The sequence below is a fragment of the Ceratotherium simum genome, chromosome Y, assembly GCF_057802395.1.
Source record: "Ceratotherium simum simum isolate JZ-2026a chromosome Y, ASM5780239v1, whole genome shotgun sequence".
Classification (NCBI taxonomy): Eukaryota; Metazoa; Chordata; class Mammalia; order Perissodactyla; family Rhinocerotidae; genus Ceratotherium; species Ceratotherium simum.
In genome coordinates, this window is record NC_141941.1 from 8,513,161 (window position 1) to 8,536,361 (window position 23,201).

General features: G+C 36.5%; 1 protein-coding gene across 5 annotated transcripts in view; it reads left to right on the plus strand.

Moving 5' to 3' along the window:
• Positions 1-23,201, plus strand: part of LOC147911639 (neuronal membrane glycoprotein M6-b-like) — a 157,663-nt gene that overhangs the window by 115,361 nt on the left and 19,101 nt on the right. For 3 of the 5 annotated variants that reach the window (XM_087427902.1, XM_087427900.1, XM_087427901.1), the window contains exon 2: positions 17,898-18,084. In XM_087427902.1, coding sequence (XP_087284028.1) covers positions 17,898-18,084 — 187 coding nt within the window. Of the gene's footprint in view, positions 1-1,519; positions 1,637-17,897; positions 18,085-23,201 lie in introns of all 5 variants that reach the window. The other 2 variants (XM_087427898.1, XM_087427899.1) reach the window with 1 other exon arrangement.

Below are 23,201 nucleotides of genomic sequence, written 5' to 3' on the forward strand. Positions count from 1 at the left end.
TATGTGCTTCCAAAATACAATAATGAGACAAGCATGGGATAAACATTCCCCTTCCAAAAGGAAGAAATAGGAAGGAAAAAGGAGGTGACAGTTCTCAAGAAAGTCCAAAAATTAGCAAGGCAAACTCCATGAGATCTTAAGCCTTGAGAATAATCCCCTTTCCTTTGATGCTCTGCCTTCCTGATTCTCTGAGGGCAGTGGTCACACTTTCTGGCCCACTAGCGTAGTGGTATCACCACCCACCTTGGTGGGGTGGCCTTGCCCAAGTGCCACTCATTAATTTCTCAGATAGTTCCCCTCCTACATGGCTCAGCTGTGTAGTGGTCTTGTCCTTTGAAACCGAGGTTTAAGCGACCTTGCCTCCCAGGCCCATGCAACCTGGGCCTATAGTGGGAATAGCAGCTCTGTTTGTCTCTGAATTGCTTTTTGGGCGCTTATTCCCTTTTCTTGAAGGATAACCTATTTGCAGCCACCCTTCATTTTGTTAGTCCCAGCCAGCAGTGTTCCTGCTGGTAAATCCAATCTGTATTCCTGCCTCTGGTTGAGATGGCTAATTAAGCCTGTGATTCATACACATACTAATCACATTATAAAATACAATAATGTGCTGCATAAGGATGTTTTCATCAATCCTGGACCACATATACAATGGTGGTCCCATAAGATTATAATGGAGCTGAAAAATTTCTATCACCTGGAGATACTGTAGCCCTCACAATGTAGAGAAATGCATTACTCACATGTTTGTAGTGATGCTGGTATAAACAACTTTTATATGTCTGTGCTGCCAGTCATATAAAAGTATAGCACATACAATTATGTACAGTACATAATAGTTGATAATGATAATAAATGACTATTTCTGGTTTATGTATTTACTATGCTATATTTTTTAGTGTTATTTTAGAGTGTACTTCCTACTTAGAAAAAAAGCTTACTGTAAAACATAAAATGTGTTATGCTGGCAGCAGCCTCATACATTTTGTGCTTAATTCATCTATTAATTGCATCATTTTCTCTTGTGCTTGATTTAATCTCACGTTGTTTTGTTCATCATGACCCATAAGTATACAAAATCCACTACTATTGTTGCCAGTAAGAAGAATGCAACTTTATTCACCTTTCCTCATGCAGCTGGCAATAATTATATTGGCCTCCTGGTTTGAAAATGCAATAGGCAGAAGTAAAAATATTGTGAGAAGCCAAATCTTTACTATAGAATAGTGTCTGCCTAAAATGACTATTTTAGGAGAAGAGGAGAGTGGAAAGATGAAAAAAATAAGGAAAGAAATACCATTTTGGTGATGTATAGAAACAAATTCAAAAATGGAGGGAGAGACTCAAATTTCAGTTTATCATGCTAAATTGATAAGCTGATATGAAGGGTTGCACTCCAATAGCATTTTTTTAAAACTCCCCTCATTCCTTTAACTGTATGGCAAAAGAATAAATACAAATGCTGATATTGAATCTTTACTGGAGATAGAGACACTGACTCTTTCCTACCAGAAATTGGCAGTGAACAGCAGAGCTGAAATGGAAATTGATAGGTACCACTGGATGAACCCAGGCTCAAAGAACCACCAGTACCATTCCATGCCATCCTGGGGCAAGGCTAGCTTCTTGAGTAGTCCAGGTAAAGACAGCCTTGGGGTGAATTCTAATAACAAGTTGACTATTATCTTCAATATTATTTGAGACGAGACATTCAGTTTGGTGATATTTTATTTTTTGCTTGATGCATTAATTTGTTCACATGGGTTTGGGTAGAACTGATGCTTTAAAAATTGTAGTCATTTTTCTTTTTTTCTCTCCTTCTCCATGCCACCTCATTGATCACTTCTTACTCCTCCTTTTTCCTCATGCTTACATCTTCTTCTCAAAGGGAACAGTGTACACTGAGTTAACCACAATATTTCCAGTGTCTGAACCAATAATGGGGAAGAGGTCCATAGATGTCAACCATAGGGCAAAGATTTGAGCCATGGTACTTTCAGAGCCTTGAGTACTGTGAGCCTTAAAGTACTGTGAGTTCCCCAAATGTCTTCCTGGCCCCATTGCTTTGCACTATGGTGTTTTAATATCAGTAGGTACTTTTGAGAAGGAAAGATCAAAGCCCATGAAATTAGGATTGGAAACTGTATCTCAATCCCAGCAGGAGATCTGTTTCAGTTTCTAGTTTCCTTGCTTGTGAGGAACATTGTTCTCTTCAAACTTCTAGGTGTTTGGTCTGGGTGAAATATTCGTAAGTTTATTTAGGGATGCAGAAGAGGGAGAATGCTGAGCAATATGAACATCCTCTTCTCCACATTCCCATAATCTACGTATGTCTTAATACTCAGCTCAGTTAGCTAAAGTTCAATGATTTTGCTAAGGTAGAACTGTAAAGTTACTTAAAATGGAGATATAAAGGATGGTGGCAGGTCATAAAAACACAACAGACTTAAAATATCACAATAATTTTGTGTGAACTCTAGTGTCATTTCTGTCAGAACGTTTCTTACTTTTTCAGGAATAAATCAGAAATGACAGAGTAGCACCTACAACTCTAGATAGCAATCCTGGGGTACAACGTAAGACATCCATTGAATTACAAAGTCATAAAACCCATAAGTAACTTGATAGAACTTTTTCTTTTTCCTTTAAAACTTGAATTCTGGCTTCAAGTTAACAAGAATTCTGACTTCATCCTGAGTAATTTATCTGTTCATTTAATGTATAGCTGTTAGGAACAGTCTGTGTGCCTGTGCAATGCTAGTTATAAAAAGTGAGCAAGAGGTGATACCAGACATTCATTCTCATAGATTCTTTAAAGAATAGCAGATTCTGAAATCTTGATAAAAAATTGTCAATAGATGTGACATATCCATACAATAGAATCCTACTCAGTAATCAAAAGGATCAAAGTACTGAGAGATGCTAGGTTGGATGAACTTTAAAAACATTACCCTAAGTGAAAGAAACCAGATACAAAAGATTACATGTTGTATGATTCCATTTCTATCAAATTTCCATAATTGGTAAATCTATGGTGAAAGAAAGTAGATTAGTGGTTGACAGGGGTATCTCAGGAAGTGTGGAATAGGGAGTAACTCCTAATGGACAAATAAGATCTTGTATGAGTGAAGGAGATGATCCAAAATTAGATTGTGGTAATGGCTGCACAACTCCGTAAATTTACTAATATCCACTGAATTGTATACTTTAAACAGGTGAATTTTATGCTATGTAAAATATATTTCATATATATATATATATCCCTATATATATTTTGCTTTTTGAAAACAGCAAAAATATGATGCCATTAGACGTGCACAATCTGTGTCCAAGTGAGAGAACTTCATTTGGTAACATAGCAAAAAGGCCCCCGTGTTATCAGAAACTACTGCTTGAGGGAAGATGGTTTTTTTTTTAGAGTTAGTTTGGGAAGACGCCAGGCCTATTGGAAATCCAGAAACAACTGAAACTTTCCTGCGTTTTAGTTCATTAAACTGTGTGATAAAGAGTAACAAAAATGTCTTATTAGGAGAAACACTCTCTATCCACTGTTCTTGATGAGTTTTCTTTACTCGTTGAGCAGTTCTCTGTAAGCATGTAAGCATATTAGAATAAGACTGAAGTGCTTTTGACCCAATAACTAAGTGTAAGAGTAGTGGCATTATATGCATTGGTTACAGCTGAGAAGAAAAATGCAAAAGTAACATGGGGCATACACTGTATGCTACAGGGTACTGTCAACAAGCTCTGCGTACTATCTCAAATCCAATGCATTAATCTTTTTGGAGAGCTGAAGTGAGGTAAATGAAGTCTGTAAAAAACCTCTTATTCATTCATGTCAGGTTTTGGCACCAAGTAAGTTCAGATCTGAACAGGTTTTGTGCCAGATGAATTAGGCCAAACAAACAAATAAATAATCCATCCTTAGTTTTCAGAGTTTTTGGAATTCTGGAATGGTTTGATGAGAAATTATAGAACTCTAATAGTATCAGATTGCTGGTGATATTTGCAAGTGAGAATTCCATGAACAAGCAGGTTCTTGTCAGAAATGGAGAAACAAAATCACTGAACTTGATTTATAAAATCATCTTCCCAGATCCTGAAATGGCCTCTGTCCATACCTAGTTTTAACTTTTTGTGTGCAGTGACTGAAATCATTGTAAAAATATGCCTCCACGGCACACACATTGGGAACTTTTGTGTCTGGAGCCAGCCTCAGAGACCTTACGAATGATAGTGTAAAAAATACAGCATAGGCCACAGAGTGAGAGGACAGGACCCAGCCATGTTATTGTCTATCCCAGTTGCTTAGAGATTTTCTTGGCTCCTAAATCAATGTAGTTGTCCTTCTGTGCTAGATCCCAAACCACATGGTGTGAATGAAAAAACACAGAATTCCATATGGTTCTTGTGCCTTTTTTTTCCCTCCAGTGTTCTCAGTTTATTTCCTGGGGAGAAAAAGAGCTTTGATACCACTGACCAGAAAATCTTTGCCAAAGGAAATGGCCTGTCTTACCCATGAAGTTATTATAGCACATACTACTCCTTGCCCCCAAATTTCTTATTATCCATTGGAAAGGTCAAAGCAGTTCTACTTTTCTTGATATTTTTTTAAATTGACTTTACTGAGAGTACTTTTAGGTGACCTCATATAATGTTTTTATATTGTCACTGTATCTTTGTGTATTAAAAAAACAAAACTCTTCTTTTGCAGATCTGCAGGCAAACAGCAGAGCTAAGACTATGTACTAGTTATGTATTTCTGCATAATAAATTATTCCAAACTTAGCTTGTCCCGTGCCTCAGGTTCCCTTACAAGGCTGCTATCATGGACTTGGCTGACACAGGGTCTCATCTAAAGACTGACTGGGGAAAAGTCTGCTTCTAGGCTCACTTATGTGGTTTGGGGAATTCAGTTGCATAAGGGCTATTCACCTGAAGCCCCTGTTTCTCACAATTTGTTGGCCTGAGATATGTTCTCCTTTGATTCTCTTTCATATGGGCCTCTTCATAGTTATCTTATTACATGGTAACTTGCTTCTTCAGAACACGTGAGAAGACAACAAAAGATACCAGCAATAGTGCTAGCAAGAAGGAAGTCACCATCTTTTTTTAAAAAAATAAACATAACAGAAAAGTTACAATCTTAACCATTTGAAATGTATAGTTTAGTAGTGTTAAGTATATTCACATTGTTGTGCAATCATCACACCATCCATCTCCAGAACTCTATTTTGAAAAACTGAAACTCAGTCCCCATTAAATACTAACTCCCCATCCCCATGCCCCCATCATTCTAGTTTCTGTCTTTATGAATTTGACTCCTCTAAGGACCTCATTTAAGTAGAATCATAAAATATTTGTCTATTTGTGACTGGCTTAATTTACTGAGCATAATGTCCTCAAAGTTCATCCATGTTGTAGCATCCCTGTTCCTTCCTTTTTAAGGCTGAATAATATTCTATTGTACATAAATATATACTACATTTGGTTAATCCATTTATCCATAGTGGACAATTGGGTTGCTTCTGTCATTTCACTATTATTAATAATGCTACTATGAACACAGGCATACAAATATGTGTTGTACATCTTGCTTTCAATTCTTTTTTCTTTTTTTTTTGTGAGGAATATCAGCCCTGAGCTAACATCCATGCCAATCCTGCTCTTTTTGCTGAGGACGACTGGCTCTGAGCTAGCATACGTGCACATCTTCCTCCACTTTATGTGAGATGCCACCACAGCAGGGCCTAACAAAGCAGTGTGGCTGCGCGTGCCCCAGATCCAAACCCAGGCTGCCAGCAGCAGAGCGTGCACACTTAACTGCTAAGCCACAGGGCTTTAGGGTGTATAGCCAGAAATGGAATTGCTGGATCATATGGTAATTCTATTTTTAATTTTTTAGTGAACTATCATACTGTTTCCCACAGTGGCTGCACCATTTTAAATTCCTACCAACAGTGAACAGGGTTCCAATTTCTCCACATCTGCACCAACACTTGTTGTTTTCTTTTCTTTTTTTTGATAGAGCCACTCTAATAGGTGAGGTAGTACTTCAGTATAGTTTTGATTTGCATTTTCCTAATGATTATTAATGTTGAGATCTTTTCATGTACTTATTGATCATTGGTATATCTTTTTGGAGAAATGTCTATTCAAGTCTTTTGCTCCTTTTTGAACTTTTTTTAAAATTCCTGAATTATAGGTGTTCTATATATACTTGAATGTTGACCCCTAGTTATTTACATGATTCGCAAATATTTTCTGCTATTCCTGAGGTTCCCTTCCATTCTGTTGATTATGTAGCTTAATGCACAAAACCTTTAATGTTAATGTAGTCCAATTTATCTATTTTTACTTCCATTGCCTGTACTTTGGTGTCATATCCAAGAAATCATTGCCAAAGCCAATGTCATGAAGGTTTTTTCCTGTGTTTTATTCTAAGAGTTTTATGGTGTTATCTCTTACGTTCAGATCTTTGATCCATTTAAGTCAATTTTCTATATGATATAAGGTAAATGTACAACTTCATTCTTTTGTATGTGGATATCCAGTTTTTCCACCACCATTTGTTGAAAAGACTGACTTCACTTGGTTTTTTTTTTTTCTATCTCATGTGTTTTTGTAATGAGCACAAAGAATTTTGTTCAGTTAATCAACCATAAATAAAAAACAACCAAGCATATTGCATAGGAAAAAAAAAAGAAAAATCTAGATTTGGGGTTGGCCCTGTGGCATAGTGGTTGACTTTGGCATGCTCTGCCTCGGTGACCCAGGTTCGCGGGTTCCAGTCCTGGGTGCAGACGTACACTACTCGACAGCCATGCTGTGGCAGTGACCCACATACAAAATAGAGGAAAATTGGCACAGATGTTAGCTCAGGGCTAATCTTCCTCAGCAAAAAAAACCCAAAAAACAGAAAAATGAACACAAAAATCCAGATTTAAGAAGAATACTATCTTTTCTTATGAAAAATCTTTTTTCCTGTTTATTTTTTTTACAAATAAAATTGTATGTATTTAAAGAATACAATGTGATGATTTCATATATATTTGTTGTGAAATGTTTACCACAATCAATCAACACATCTGTCACCACACATAGTTACCTTTTGTGTTTGTGTTGCGAGAATGCTTAGATCTACCCTCAGCAATTTCAAGTACACAATATTGAATATATAACTATAGTCGCCATGCTATACGTTAGATCCCCAAACTTATTCATCTTATAGCTGAAACTTTGTACCCTTTGACCAAAATCTCCCCATTTACCCCAACCCCCAGTCCCTGGAAACCACAGTTCCACTTTATGTTTATATGAGTTCAACTTTTTTTTTTTAGACTTCACATATAAGTGAAATCATACCATATTTGTCTTTCTGTGTCTGGTTTACTTCATTTAGCATAATATCCTCCAGGTATATCCACGTTGTTACAAATGACAGGATTTCCTTCTTTTTTGACGGAATAATATTCCATTGTGTATATATATATAATACATTTTCTTTAGCCATTCATAGTTTGAAAATATTTATGTTGTTTCCACATCTTGGCTATTGTGCATAATGCTGCAATGAATGTGGGAGTGCAAATGACTCTTTGAGAATGACTCTTTGAGATACTGATGTCATTTCCTTTGGATACATACCCAGGAACAGGACTGTTGGATCATATCATAGTTCTATTTTTAAATTTTTAAGGATCCTCCATGCTTTTTTTCCATAATGACTTCACTAATTTATATTCCCAGCAACAGTGTACAAGAGTTCCCTTTTTTCCACATCCTTACCAGTATTTGCTACTCTTGTCTTTTTGATAATAGCCATCTTAACAGGTGTGAGGGTACATCTCTTTGCGGTTTTGATTTGCATTTCTCTGATGATTGGGTATGGTAAGCATCATTTCATCTACTAGGGCCATTTGTTTTCTTCGACAAAATGTATATTCATGTCATTTGCCCAATTTTTATTGGGTTTTGTTTTTAGTTTTGCTGTTGAGTTCTATGAATTCCTTATATATTTTAGATGTTAACCACTTATCAGATATACAATATACAGATATTTTCTCCAATACTGTACCCAACCTTTTCCTTTAGCTATGCAGAAGTATTTTTGTGTGATGTAGTCCCACTTGCTTATTTTTGCTTTTATTGCTTGTGCTTTTAGTGTCATATCCAAAAAATCATTGCCAAGATCAATGGCAAGGAGTTTTTCCCTATGTTTCTTCTAGGAATTGTACAGTTTCAAGTTTAAGTCTTTAATCTATTTTGAGTTAATTTTTGTGTGTGGTATAAGATAAGGGTTTAGTTTCATTCTTTTGCATGCGGATATCCAGTTTGCCAAAAACATTGAAGAGACTATCTTTTTTCCATTGGGTGTCATGGCACCCAATCTTTTTAAAGATTAGTTGATTGTGTATGTGTAGGTTTATTTCTGTGCTCTCTATTCTGTTGCATTGGTCTATGTATATGTTTTTATGCCAGTACCTATAGCTTTGTAATATAGTGTGGAATTAGGATGTGATGTCTCCAGCTTTGTTCATTTTTCTCAAGATTGCTTTGGCTTTTTTGAGTCTTTTGTGGTTCCATGTGAATTTTAGGATTGTTTTTCCTATTTCTATGAAAAATGTGTACAGTTCTTTCATCTTCTTTGTTACATTTATTCCTAAATATTTTATTATTTTTGCTGCTATGTATATGGGATTGTTTTCTTACTTTCTCTTTCCAATAGTTCATTGTTAGTGTATAGAAATTTATCTGATTATTTTATGTTGATTTTGTATTCTACAACTTGCTGAATTCGTTTAGTATTTCCATCAGTTTTTTGGTGGAGGCTAGTGTTTTCTATATACGAGATCATGTCATCCGCAAACAGAGACCATTTTACTTCTTCCTTTCTGATTTGGATACCTTCTATTTCTTTGTCTTGCCTAATTGTTTTGCTTAGGATTTCCAGTACTATGTGGAATACAAGTGGTGATACTGGGCATCCTAGTTTTGTTGCTGATCTTAGAGGAAAAGCTTGCAGCTTTTCATCGAGTATGATGTTTGCTGTCATATATGGATTTTCCTATATGAACAAACAGCCCAAATTTAGCAGAACGAGGGAAAAAAACAAAGATTAGGGCATAAATAAATGAAATAGAGACCAGAAAAACAATGCAAAAGATCAATGAAAATAAAAGTTGTTTTTCTGAAAAGAAAAAGAAATTTGACAAACCTTTAACTAGACTAAGAAAAAAGGAGAGAAGACTCAAACAAATAAAATCAGAAAGGAAAGAAGAGACATTACAATTGATACAACAGAAATACAAAGGATCATAAGAGACTACTTTGAACAATTGTACACCAACAAATCAGATAACCTAGAAGAAATGGATAAATTCCTGAAAACATGTAACTTACTAAGACTGAATCATGAAGAAAAAGAAAATCTTAACAGACCAAGAACCAGTAAGAATATTGAATCAGTAATCAAAAATCTATCAACACACAAAAGTCTAGGAGCAGATGGCTTCATTGGTGAATTCTACCAAACATGTAAGGAAGAATTAATACCAACCGTTCTCAAACTATCCCAGAAAATGAAAAGACAGGCGACAATTCCAAACTCATGTCATGAGGCCATCATTACCCTGATGCCAAAGCCAGACAAAGACACTCCAAGAAAAGAAAATTACAGTCCAATTTCCTTGATGAACATAGTTGCAAAAATCTTCCACAAAATACTAGCAAACAAAATTCAATAGCCCATTAAAAGGATCATACACCACAATCAAGTGGAATTTATCCTTGGGAGACAAGTGTGTTTCAACATACATAAAGCAATAAATACGATATATCACATTAACAGACTGTAGGATAAAAATCATATGATCATCTCAATAGATGCAGAAAAAGTATTCGACAAAATTCAAATCCTTTCATGAAAAAAACTCTCAGCAAATTAAGTACAGACGAATCTACCTCATATAATAAAGGCCATATAGAAAAATCCATATATGACGGCAAATGTCATACTCAAGTGATGAAAAGCTGCAAGCTTGTCCTCTAAGATCAGCAGCAAAACTAGGATATCACCACTTGTATTTCACATAGTACTGGAAGTCCTAAGCAAAACAATTAGGCAGGACAAAGAAATAGTATCCAAATCAGAGAGGAAGTAGTAAAATTGTCTCTGTTTGCAGTGACATGATTTCATATACAGAATACCCTAGACTTCTTCAAGAAACTGTGAAAACTAGTAAACAAATTCAGTAAAATTTCAGGATACAAAATCACCACACAAAAATTAGTTACGTTTCTGTACACTAACCACAAACTATCTGCTAGAGAAATTAAGAAGACAATCCCATATACAGAGCAGTAAAAAGAATAAAATGCTTAGGAATAAATTTAACCAATGAGGTGAAAGATCTGTATACTGAAAACTATAAGATATTGGTGAAAGAATTGAAGAAGACACAAGTAAATGGAAACATATTCCATGTTAATGCATTCAAAGAATTAATATTGTTAAAATATCCATACTATCCAGAACAATCTACAGATTCAGTGCAATCCCTATCAAAATTATGAAATTTTTCACATAAATAGAACAAACCAACCTTAAAATTCATATTGAACCACAAAGACCACAAATAGCTAAAGCAATCTTGAGAAGAAGAACAAAACTAGAGGCATCACATTCCCTGAATGGAAACTATATGACAAAGCTATAGTAATCAAAACAGTGTGGTATCAGCATAAAAACAAACACAAAGATCAATGGAACAGAATAAACCCATGTATATATGGTTAACTAATCTTCAATATGGCATCAAGAATAAACAATGGGGAATTAATGTCTCTTCAATAAGTGGTTTTGGGAAAACTGGATAAACATATGCAAAAGAATGAAATTGGAACCTTATATAAAATGTCAAAACATTATGATATATACCTAAATGTACACAATTTTTATTTATCAATCATACCTCAATAAAGTTTGGAAAAAAAATGAAGAAGATGCACTCAGTGGTTGAGATTTAATAAAATTAACCTTGTTTATTGCACCATCAAAGACACTCTTAATTGAAACAGGATTTTAATTTAATTTAATTTTAACTGGGAGTCCATGGTAGAAAGTGATAACACTCTCTGATTCATAAGTTATAACCACTTTTATTGTACAAAGTCAATACAATGAAAAAAGTCAGTAACATCTTAGTGATTTTATAAAAAGAGTTTTGACCTCACAAACATCCTGAAAGGGTCTTGTGGTCTCCCAGTGCTCCGCACACTTCACTTGGATAACTCTACAGACCTGCCTGCATAGAATCTGTATTTTATTGAGATCTCCACGGGATTTATATGTACATTAATGTTTGATAACCACTGTTCTTTGACAGGGGTCTGCAAACTTCTCCTGTAGAGGATCAGATGGTAAGTATCTGTGGCAACTATTCAGCTCTGCCTTTTTAGCTTGAAAGTAGCCTTTGACAATAGGAAAATGGATGAGTGTGGCTACATGACAATAAAACTTTATTTTTGGACGTAGAAATTTGAATTTCATATATTTTTCATATTTCATGAGATATTCCTCTTTTGAGTTTTTCTTCCCTTTTTTTTTTTTTCCCAGCCATTTAGAAATGTTTAGAAAACATTCTTAGCAGAGGTGGATTTGGCCCATGGGTCACAGTTCACCAATCTCTGCTTTATAACACTTGTTTGTAATCCTGAGTGTTCATTGAAATCACCCGAAAAGCTTTAAAGAAATAAGCGAATTCCTAAATACCACCCCCAGAACTTCTTATTTAATTGGTCTAGGGTGAAGCTTGGGGGTTAGGATTTTCAAATGCTCTCCAGATAATTCTAATATGCAGCAAAGTTTGAGAACTTCTGCTCTTTAATATTTTTTAGTTAATGTGAAGTTAACTTTGTTCTAAGCATTTTTTTCTTTTAAATTTTAGAATTTGGCAATATTGCCAAATGTCTCAGGCAAGAATTATACATTATGAACTTAGAGCAGAGTTTCTTTCCCTTGACACTACTAACATTTTGGTTGGATAATTCTCTGTTGTGGGGATCCTCCTGTGCACCATAACGATGTTGATCAGCATCCCTGGTTTCTACCCACTAGATGCCAGAGCACCCCCTGAACCAAAAATATCTCCAGACATTGCTGAATGTACACTAGGGACATTATCCTGTTGCTGGTTGAAAATTGCAAAGTTGGTTCCTGCTCCTTTTCTTTATAATTTTGTGGCTCACTAGGAATCAGTAAAGTAGCAAGTTGCGGGGGTGTGTGTGTGTGTGTGTGTGTGTGTGAGAGACATTCATTCCCTGGGTAAGAATCTGAGCCCTTGTTCCTACTGGCCCTCCTTTTAAGCCAGCATTGAGTCTGCAGCCAGGAATACAGACAACCCAGGGAATATGACTGGGCCATTATGAACTCAGTGCCAAGGCAAAGGCCATCCACAAGCCCAAGGACAAAACATGTTTTATTCTGTTGTTCTGCACAAAAGTTTCTAAAGATACTAGAGACAAAATGGCCATTTGGAGTTAGAGGCATTGATGCATATTTTTTCTCTCCACTATGTGACTTATGTTTAAAGTGTTTTAGGCTGCTGCACACTGGAGTTTTTGTGGGAATCACAACCTAAAATTCTCTTTAGCCAGAAAGAGCAAAATGAAGGCTTAATAGATTATTAGCCCAATAGAGGTTTTTAAGGTTTGGTGAGGGGTAATTTAGAGAATTACTAGTAAAACGTGCTAGAAAGACTGGCATTTATTTTCCGTTATGTGAGTAGATCATAGTCATCAAAAAATGCTTTCCTTGCCTTTCTGGTTCATGTTAACCAACATTGTCATTGCTGGTTTGAAGCTTAGGCAAACTGAGTCTGTGAATTTATAGGAGTATCCAAGGAAGGCATTGATTGTCCTTAGCTAGCATAAACTTCTAACAGTGCGGTGCTCTGCTGATCCTTGGCAAAACTCTCATATTTGAAAACATCAGCCTTGCCTGTGACTTCTCATACTGGGGACAGCCCAAATGGCAGATCCACATTCTTTGTCTGTATAGGCACAAAAAGATGGGACTGTTGACTACAAGTGGGCTTATCAAACTTTCACGTGCACACAAATCACATGGGAGGCTTGTTAAAATGCACATTTTGGGGCTGGCACAGTGATTAAGTTCACACGATCCAGGTTTGCGAGTTTGGATCCCGGGTGCAGACCTACACACCACTCATCAAGCCATGCTGTGGAGGCATCCCATGTATAAAAGGTAGAGGCGGATTGGCACAGATCTTAGCTCAGGAACCATCTTCATCAAGCAAAAAGAGGAAGATTGCCAACAGATGTTATCTCAGGGCCAATCTTGCTTACAAAAAATAAAAATAAAAAAGCACCTTCCGATTCATCTGGATGGGGCCTGACATTCTGCATTTCTCCCAAGCTCCCTCCTGAAGCCAATGCTGCTTGTCCAAGGACCTCATGCAAAGCAAAGGGTATAAAAGACTTTCAACTGATTTATCAATAAGGAAATGACAAACTCATGTCTTTTCTTGACCTCTGCAAGTTTTCATGCTTACAACATGCAACTCCTTCCAAGGTACAGACCTATGTATCCAATTGCCTACCAGAAATCCTCCCGTAAGGTGACATCCAATTATCTCAAACTTAGCATATCTAAAACAGAACTCAACATCTTTGTTCTCAGAGCCTAGCCCTCTTCTGGTCAACCGTAGCTCAGGGAACAACACAACACTCATCCAGTTTTACGTGCCAGATATTTAGGATTCATCCACAACCCCACCATCAAATATCAAATACACAGCAACTTGTGCTCATTTGACATCTTAAACGTCTCCTAGACTCATCCATTTCTCCCACTGCTGCTGCCTTTGCCCTGCTGCAACGTCCTGTCACCTTTTGCCTGAAGCACTGCAATGAGCTCCTCCTCATCTCCACATCCCCTTTGTTCCTGGCACATCAGCCAGAGTGATCTTTTATAACCCCAGTCTGTTATGATGCTCAGTGGCTTCACATACTTCTGAGGATAAAGTCCAGAATCCTTAAGGTGGCTTACAAAGGCCTAAGAGGTCTAGCTCTGAGAGAACCCTCCAGCCTCCCTTGCCCCAGTGTCACTATGTGCTCTCTGTGCTCTGGCTTCTTTGATGCCTGGGAAAGTGCCCTGCTCTTTTCTACCATAGAACTTTTATTCATGCTATTTCTGTTTCCTGGAACACCCTCCCTAGCCCATCCTTCTCTCTTTTTACCTAATTAACTAAAATTCATCCTTCATGGTTACATTTTGGAAGCCATCCTCCACACTCCTCTAGCTTAAGTCAGTTCCCATTGTTTCTTTTCTAGCACCTCTGCGCTTAAAACCATTTCGTTAATGTCCGTCTCCCCCATAGACATAAACTCCATTAGAGTGGACACCACACCTACCTTAGCTCCACGTCAAGTCCCCAGGGCCCAGCCCAGTGCAGGGAACATCAAAGACACTTGGTGAGCATTGAATATTTACTAACTGAATGAAATGGAATGAATGAATGGACAGCTGCTCGCTCGCTCCCAGTGCTGTCATCCTCACCTATATCTGTTACTCTGCTTAACTGACAGCTTCAATTACACGAGGCCTTTAAGCGACCCCAATACCTGAGATAATGATAACTGCAGGGTTATGGGGATGAGTTCTTTTGTTTGGGTGAGGTCTGAGCTGAGCCTTCAGATGAACCTATGCTGACTGCTTCTTTGAAATGAGTTACTGCTTCATGTAACATAGGTTCTTTGGTTCTGTTGAGTATTATTTTATTTTTTATTGAAGTATAATTGACATACAATATCCTGTTAGTTTCAGGTGTACATGATAGTGATTTGATGTTTATATACATTGTGAATTTAATGTATACGTTCATATTCATGATTTTTTTTTAAATTTTTTGTTTATTGCAGTAACATTGGTTTATAACATTGTATAAATTTCAGGTGTACATCATTATACTTCTATTTCTGCATAGATTACATCATGTTCACCACCCAAATACTAATTACAACCCATCACCACACACATGTGCCGAATTATCCTTTACGCCCTCCTCCCTCCCCCTTTCCCCTCTGGTAACCACCAATCTGATCTCTGTCTCTAGGGGTTTGTTAGTTGTTGTTATTATCTACTACTTAATGAGGGAAATCATACAGTATTTGACCTTCTCCCTCTGACTTATTTCACTTTGCATAATACCCTCAATGTCCATCCATGTTGTCACAAATGGCTGGATTTCATCGTTTCTTATGGCTGAGTAGTATTCCATTGTGTATATATACCACATCTTTTTTATCCATTCGTCCCCTGATGGGCACTTAGGTTGCTTCCAAGTCTTGGCTATTGTGAATAATGCTGCAGTGAACACAGGCGTGCATGTATCTTTATGCATTGGTGTTTTCATATTCATTATTGATGACCATGATAAGTCTAATTACCATCTGTCACCATGTGAAGATATTAGAATATTGTTGACTATATTCCCTATGCTGTCCAGTATTTATTTTAATTGTGGACTCATTAGCCATGGATGGTTCTTCATAGTCTGATATCTAATATCTTGTAGACCATTGTTTCATATATGTTGTTCAGTTTTTTAGCTGTTTTAGGCAGGTGGGCAAATTTGGTCCGTTACTTCCTCTTGGCCAGGGACCAGGAATTATTTTGTGTCACTGCATTTTTTTTAGAGTAGAATAAAAGAAAGGTAATAAAAAAGAAGTTGGTAGAACTGACAGTGTAAAGACCTTGTGTGTCTTTATGACAGTGGTTCTCAAACTTGAGCATACATCAGAATTACCTAGAAAGCTTGTTAAAACACAGATTACTAAGTCTGCTCCCCAGAGGTTTTGATTCACTTGTTCTGGGTTGGGGACCAAGAATTTGGACTTTTAATATGTTCCTAAGTGATGCTGATGCTGCTGGTTTGGGGTCCACACTGTGAACACTAGAGCTTCCAGATATGAATCTGCATTTTTTTCCTATAAAGAGTTAGATAGTAAAGATTTTAGGCTTTGCAAGACATGGACTCTCTGTCACAACCAGTCAGCTCTGCCACTGTAGGGTAAAAACGGTCACAGACAATTCATAAGTGAATGGGCATAACTGTGTTCCAGTACAGCTTTATTTACAAAAATATAGGCTATAGTTTGCCTACCCATGATTTAAGAGAACTTTCAGCATGGACTCTGCAATGGCTACAATAGCAGGTAACTTCATTCAGAAAGCTGAGTGAGGGGGAAGTCATTAATTCTAGCACATGGCTAAACCCTTTTATATAGAGTTTGGTGGTCACTGTACTCAGGATAACATGGTAGGCAAGGTGATGTCTGCTTTCTAGGCTGTATTTCTATCACTGTGAAATAGAATGCTACTGTGGATATATAATATAAGACCTTCTGCTCCTCCTTACCATACAAATACACACAGGAATGGCTACATAATTCACAGGTCTAGTACAAAATTAAAATTCAGACACCTTTGCTAAAAAATTTTATTTTCCAATGAACTAAAGAGAAATCTGGTAATGACAGTTTATAGTTTACAGAAATACTAGTTTTGAATGGGATGCTAATCAAAATGGAAAAGCCCATCTCAGGTGTTTTATTTTGGGTTATCATTCCCTGCCTAAGGTAAAGACCATATGGGGGAGCGAAATTTAGCTGGCTTAATCTGTTTGCCTTGAAGTAATGAACTGCTTTTGATTGCTGTTAAACATCATAATACATTCAGATTTTGACTTCCCTGACAATCCATTTACTTAAGGGTCTGGAGAATATAAACAGGGATGGGAGGTCAGGAGAGGTACTGACATTATCCCAAGGCCAGCACTGCTCCACTGAAACATAAGTATCCCATTACTGAAAATGTCACCTGGTTCTGCTCCTGGGGGAGGTCTCTATGGTCATCTCAAGCAACAATTTATTTTAAAAATGAATGAGTCTCCTTCTTCTCAAGATGAAGAGTGAATTGTGGCTCTCTCTTTTTCATTTCACTTCATGAATCCTCATTTTGTCTTTTTTTCCTTCTGTTCATTTTCCCTCTCCAAGTACTGGAATGTCACTCACCACTTCTGGGTTCTTACTCTGAACATATATGTAAGGGAAGAGAGCAGATGGAAGCCAAGGAGGGGGAGGAGGAGGAGGAGGAAGAGGACTATAATAAACTGCTTGTGCAGCCTGGGCTAGAAGGAATATTTTTATTAAAAAGTTGAGGTAATTTCTGATATTCATATGAATGAAACTTTGGTGGAATTTGGTGACTTATCATCTAAGGACCAAAATATCCATCACCTTTCCAAAATGACCACATTGATATTTTTCTGAACCCAGCAACAATATAATTACTGTTTTTGACTTTTCTGGTTGCCCAGGAGGTCAAAAGCTCAGGGAAAGCTATTGGATGCTACAGACATAGAGGTACACGAAACCCTCGAAGGTTGAAGTTGGAAGAAATTGATGGTTGTTTTTCTGCATAGAACTGCAGTTTCACTGCATCCTCTCTTTTGACTTTGTTAGTGGAATGATTGCTTCTTGAGCAGGAGTTCCTCCCCCACCCCAACCCCAGTCAATCAGGAAGCTCTAGAATTTTGACTTACTCTATAACTATTTGTCAGTTGGCTGCTCTGCCATTTACTACCTTCCAGACCCTGAGCAAATTAAGTACGTTCCCCCTTGGAGCCCCAGAGTCCTCACCCACAGAATGTAAAAAGATGACAACTACCCCACTGGCCCTTGGAACGTTGAGCTATTAATTATAGAGCATGAGAGGGAAGATGGAAATGTAGAGCCTTCTCTGCTAATGTGTGGTGTTCGTAGAGACCAGAGGCATCTTGCCTGTAACAGCTGTATTTTCTCTCCTTTGGGTCTAGGCTGCTTTGAATGTTGTATCAAGTGTCTGGGAGGAGTCCCCTATGCCTCTCTGGTGGCCACCATCCTCTGCTTCTCAGGGATCGCCTTGTTCTGTGGCTGTGGGCATGTGGCTCTTGCAGGCACCGTGGTAATTCTTGAGCAACATTTCTCCACCAACACCAGTGATCATGCCTTGCTGAGTGAGGTGTAAGTATCAGCTTCCTTTTTAAAGTGTATTTAAAATGCAACCACCTCATGATATATTTTTTAAAACTATAGTGTAGTAAGGATTCTAGCAGATGGCTGAGTAGGAAGCACCAGCAATCTGTCTGCCCACCTAGACAACAACTGTATGGGCAGAATCTCTCTGATGTAATTATTTTGGAAATCTGGATCCTATTTAAGGCTTGCAACTTCCAGAGAAAGACTTGGATGATTAATTTCATTCAATTTCAGCCTTTACCATGGTAGCAACTGCTCATCCTCCACCCTCAGCCCCATGGTAGACACCAGTGCACACTTGCATGGAGCAGCTTGCACACAGCTTGCAGGAGCCAGGGTAGGCAAAAAAGGACCCTGTCCTACAAATGTCAGGGGTTTGTGCTTTAACTGTGGATTGCTACTTTTGATCACAGAGTCAGGCAGCCATTGTTCTTGCACTTCATCCCATTGTTCTAAGCCAGTCTCACTCTGGCTAAAATGACTTCTAAGGGATTTAAAGAGCCAAGTCTTACCCCTCACCCCCTTCATTTATTTTGTTTCCCTTTTTGGGAGCCAGACATTGACGACTAGAACATTCAAAAACAACCACATATATCAGGGAAAATTAAAAAGTGACTGAATGACTACAGGAAGGCACAGTATTTGAAAAGATGTGAGAAGGTATTAAATTTACACCTCAGGTTGATCTTCAGCACAGATATCCTATGACAATCAAAAAACAAAAACAAACAAACAAAGAACCCCCACAAACCACAGGAAAGGAGGAGAATCTGATTTCCAGAGTTACGACATTATTAGATTCAAATCCAATTGTCAACCAAAAAAAAAAAAAATCACAAAGTATACAAAGTAAAGGAAAGTATGTCTATTCAAAGGAAACAACAACAACAGAAACTGTCCCTGAAAAAGACCTAATGACATATCTACTAGACAAAGACTTTAAATCAACTGTCTTAAAAATGCTCAAAGAACTAAAGGAAGACATGTGGGAAGTCAAAAAACAATATATGAAGGAAATGGAAATATCAGTGAAGAAATAGAAATACCAATAAAGGGATAGAAAACCTGAAGAGAAACTAGAAAGAAATTCTGGAACTGAAAAGTACAATAACAAATGAAAATTTTCACTAAAGGGATTCAAAGGCAGATTTGAGTGCGTAGAAGAAAGAACCAGAAAACTTGAAATTCAAACAATGGAAATCATTAAGTCTGAGTAACGGAAATAAAAAAACTGAAGAAAAGTGAACAGAGGCTAAGGGACCATCAAGCCAGCAAACATACACATGGAAGGAGAAGAAAGAGAAAAACAGGAAAAGGGAATATTTGAGGAAATAGTTCCCCCAAATTTCCCAAATTAGAAGAAATATAAACATCCAAAAAACTCAGTAAATTCCAAGTAGAATGAACTGACACATTATAATCAAACTATATAAAGCCAAAGAAAAAGAGAGAATCTTGAAAGCAGCAAAAGAGAAGCAACTCATTACAATCAAGAGATCCTCAATAAGATTATCAGGATTTCTCATCAGACTTGAGAAGCCAGAAGGCAGTGGGTTCATGTATTCAAATTGCTAAAAGGAAAAAAAAACCCTCTTAACCAAGAATGCTATTTCCAGCAAAACTCTCTTTCAAAAGTTAGGGAGAAATTTAAGACATCTCCAGATAAACAAAAGCTGAAGGGGTTTGTTAGCAGTAGACCTGCCCTGCAAGAAATGCTGAAGGGAGTACTGTAGGGTGAAAGAAAAGGACACTGGTCAGTAACTCAAAGCTGTGTAAAGAAATAAATAAAAACCTCAATAATAGTAAAGGCATATTATTCTAACAATGGTATGTAACTCCACTGTTTTCTACACAATTTAAGAGGCTAGTATGTTATAAAACAATTATTAGTCTAAAAGCTACTGTTATTGTAACTTTGGTTTGTAATTCCAGATTTTGTTTCCATATAATTTAAGAGACTATGCATTAAAACTATTATTCATCTATGGTTTTGGACATACAACGTATAAGAATATAATTTTGTGACAACAACTGAAAGGGCTAGGGACAGAGCTGTTAAAGGAACAGAGTTTTTGTGTGTTATTGAAGTTAAGTTGGTATGAATTCAAATTAGAGTGTTATAACTTTCAGATGTAAATGTATCTCCCTTGGTAACCACAAAGAAATTAGCTGTAGAATATGCACAAAAGGAATCAGAACATTTCACTAAAAAAAATCAACTAAACCTAAAAGAAGACAGGAATATAAGAAATGTGGGAAAAAACCACTACAAGGCATATAGAAAACAAATAGCAAACTATCAGAAGTCCTTCCTTATTCGCATTACTTTAAATTTAAATGGATTAAGCTTTCCAATTAAAAGGCTGAGTTTGGCAAAATGGATAAAAATGACAAGATCCCATAGTATGTGTCAACAAGAAAACCATTTAAGATCCAAAGACACAACAGACTGAAAGTGAAAGGATCGAAAAAGATATCTCATACAAATAGTGACCAAAAAAGAGTAGGCGTAGAAATACTAATGTGAGACAAAAGAGACTTTAAATCAAAAAAAGGTTAAAGAAGATAAAGAAAGACATTATATATTAATAAAGGTTCAATGCAGCAAGAAGATAAAACAGTTATAAACGCTTATGTAGCAAATAACAGACCATCAAAATATGTGGCTAAAAAATGGACAGAATTGAACACAGAAATAGACAGTTCTACAACAATAGTTGGAGACTCAACAACCCATTCAGAATAACAGATAGAACAACGCAACAGAGAAAAGTAAGGAAATATAGGAATAAAACAACACATTAATCCAACTAGATCTCACAGACATATACAGAACATTCTACTGTCAACCAGGACATACAAATTCTTCTCAAGTGCATATGGGACATTTTCCAGGATAGACCATATGTTAGGCCACAAATTAAGTCTCGTTGATTTGAAATGATAGATGTCATCATACTAAGTATCTTCTCCAACCACAGCAAGATGAAGTTAGAAATCAATAACAACAGGAAAATTCAGAAATTGTGGAAATTAAGCAACACACTCTTAAATAATCAATGGATCAAATTAGAAATCACAAGAGAAATTAGACAAATGAAAATGAAAACACAACATACTAAAACTTGTGGAATGCAATGAAAGTAGTGGTAAGGAGGAAATTTATAGCTATAAATGCTTACACAAACAAGAAAAGTCTCAAATCAGCAACTTTACAACTTAAGGAATTAGAAAAATAAGAGCTAACTAAGCTGAAAGCTAGCAGAAGGAAGGAAATATTAAAGATTAGTGACGATATAAATTAAATAGAGAATAGAAAAATATTAGAGCAATCAATGATACCAAAAGTTGGTTCTTTTGTCAATTGACAAAAGTTGTCAATAATTGACAAATTTTTATCTAGATGAACTAAGAAAAAGAATAGAATATGCAAAATTAAAAATCTACATACATATGGCCAACAAGCACATGAAAACATGTTCAACATCACTAATTATTAGGGAAATGCAAATAAAAAGTACAATGACATATCGCCTCACACCCATCAGTATGGCTGTTATTAAAAGGACAAGAAATGTGTTAGGATGTGGAGAAAAGGGAACCCTTGTATACTGCTGATGGGAATGTAAATTGGTGCAGCCGCTATAGAAAACAGTATGGAGATATAAAAATACTATATGATCCAGCCATTCCATTTCTAGGTATTTATCCAAAGAACAAGGAAACACTAATTCAAAAACATATACGCACCCCTATGTTCACTGCAGAATAGCCAAGACTTGGAAGCAACCTAAGTTCCATCAGTGGATGAATGGATTAAAAAGATGCAGTATATATAAATATATACATATATATATATATATACAGACACACACACGCACACAGACACACACAAACAATCGAATACTATTCAGCCATAAAAAGAGACGAAATCTTGCCATTTGCAACATGGATGGACTTTGAAGGTATTATGGTAAGCAACGTTAAGTCAGACAGAGAAAGAAAATTACCATATGATTTTACTCATGTGGAAGATAAACAAAAAATCAAACATAGATATAGAGAATAGATGGGTGGTTACCAGAGGGGAAGGAGATGGGGGTAGGGCAAAAGTGGTAAAGGGGTACATGTGCACAGTGATGAATGGCAACTAGACTTTTCATGGTGAACGTGAGGCAGTCTATAAAGATGTCGAAATATGGTATAAACCTGAAATTTATATAATGTTATAAACCAATGTTACCTCTATAAAAAATTAAAATAAAAACAAAAAAAGCATATGTAGAACTATCCATTTTGCAGGCAGAATCAGACACAATTACTCCCACCAATTTCTGTACTGAAAAATACTGTGAGGTTTTACGGAGTATTTGTAATTAAAGCGGAGAGGAGAGCTATCTACTTCTTTTGGAAAATCCTAAAAAAAAAAAAAATCTAAATTTGAAAATGAAAGTGAAGACAATACTACCAATTCTAGAGAAATAAAAAGAATTATGAGAGAATACTGTGAGCAACTGTACGCCAACAAGCTGGATAACTAAGACGAAATGGACAATTCTTAGAAACACAAAAATTACCAAGACTAAACCACAAAGAAAAAGAAAATCTGAATAGACCTATAACTAATAAGGAGATTAAATCAATAATCAAAAATCTCCCAAAAAAGAAAATGATGGCTCTATCAGTGAATTCTACAAAACATTTAAATAACTAATAGTTATTTAATCCTTCTCAAACTTTTTTGAAAAATTGACCACAAGGGAACACTTCCTAACTCATTCTGTGAGACCAACATAAGCCTGATACCAAAGCCAGATAAAAACACTTCAAGAAAACTACAGATCAGTATCCCTTATGAACACTGATGCAAACATCCTCAACAAAATTCTAGCAAACTGAATTTAGCAGCATATTAAAAGATTTATGCACCATGACCAAGTGGGATTTATTCCTGGAGTGCAAGTATGACTAAACATAACAAAGTGAATCAGTTTAATTTACTACATTGTCAAAATGAAGGAGGAAGAAAACCAATCATCTCAAATGATGCAAAAAAGGCATTTGACAAAATTTAACACTCTTTGATGATAAAAACACTGAAC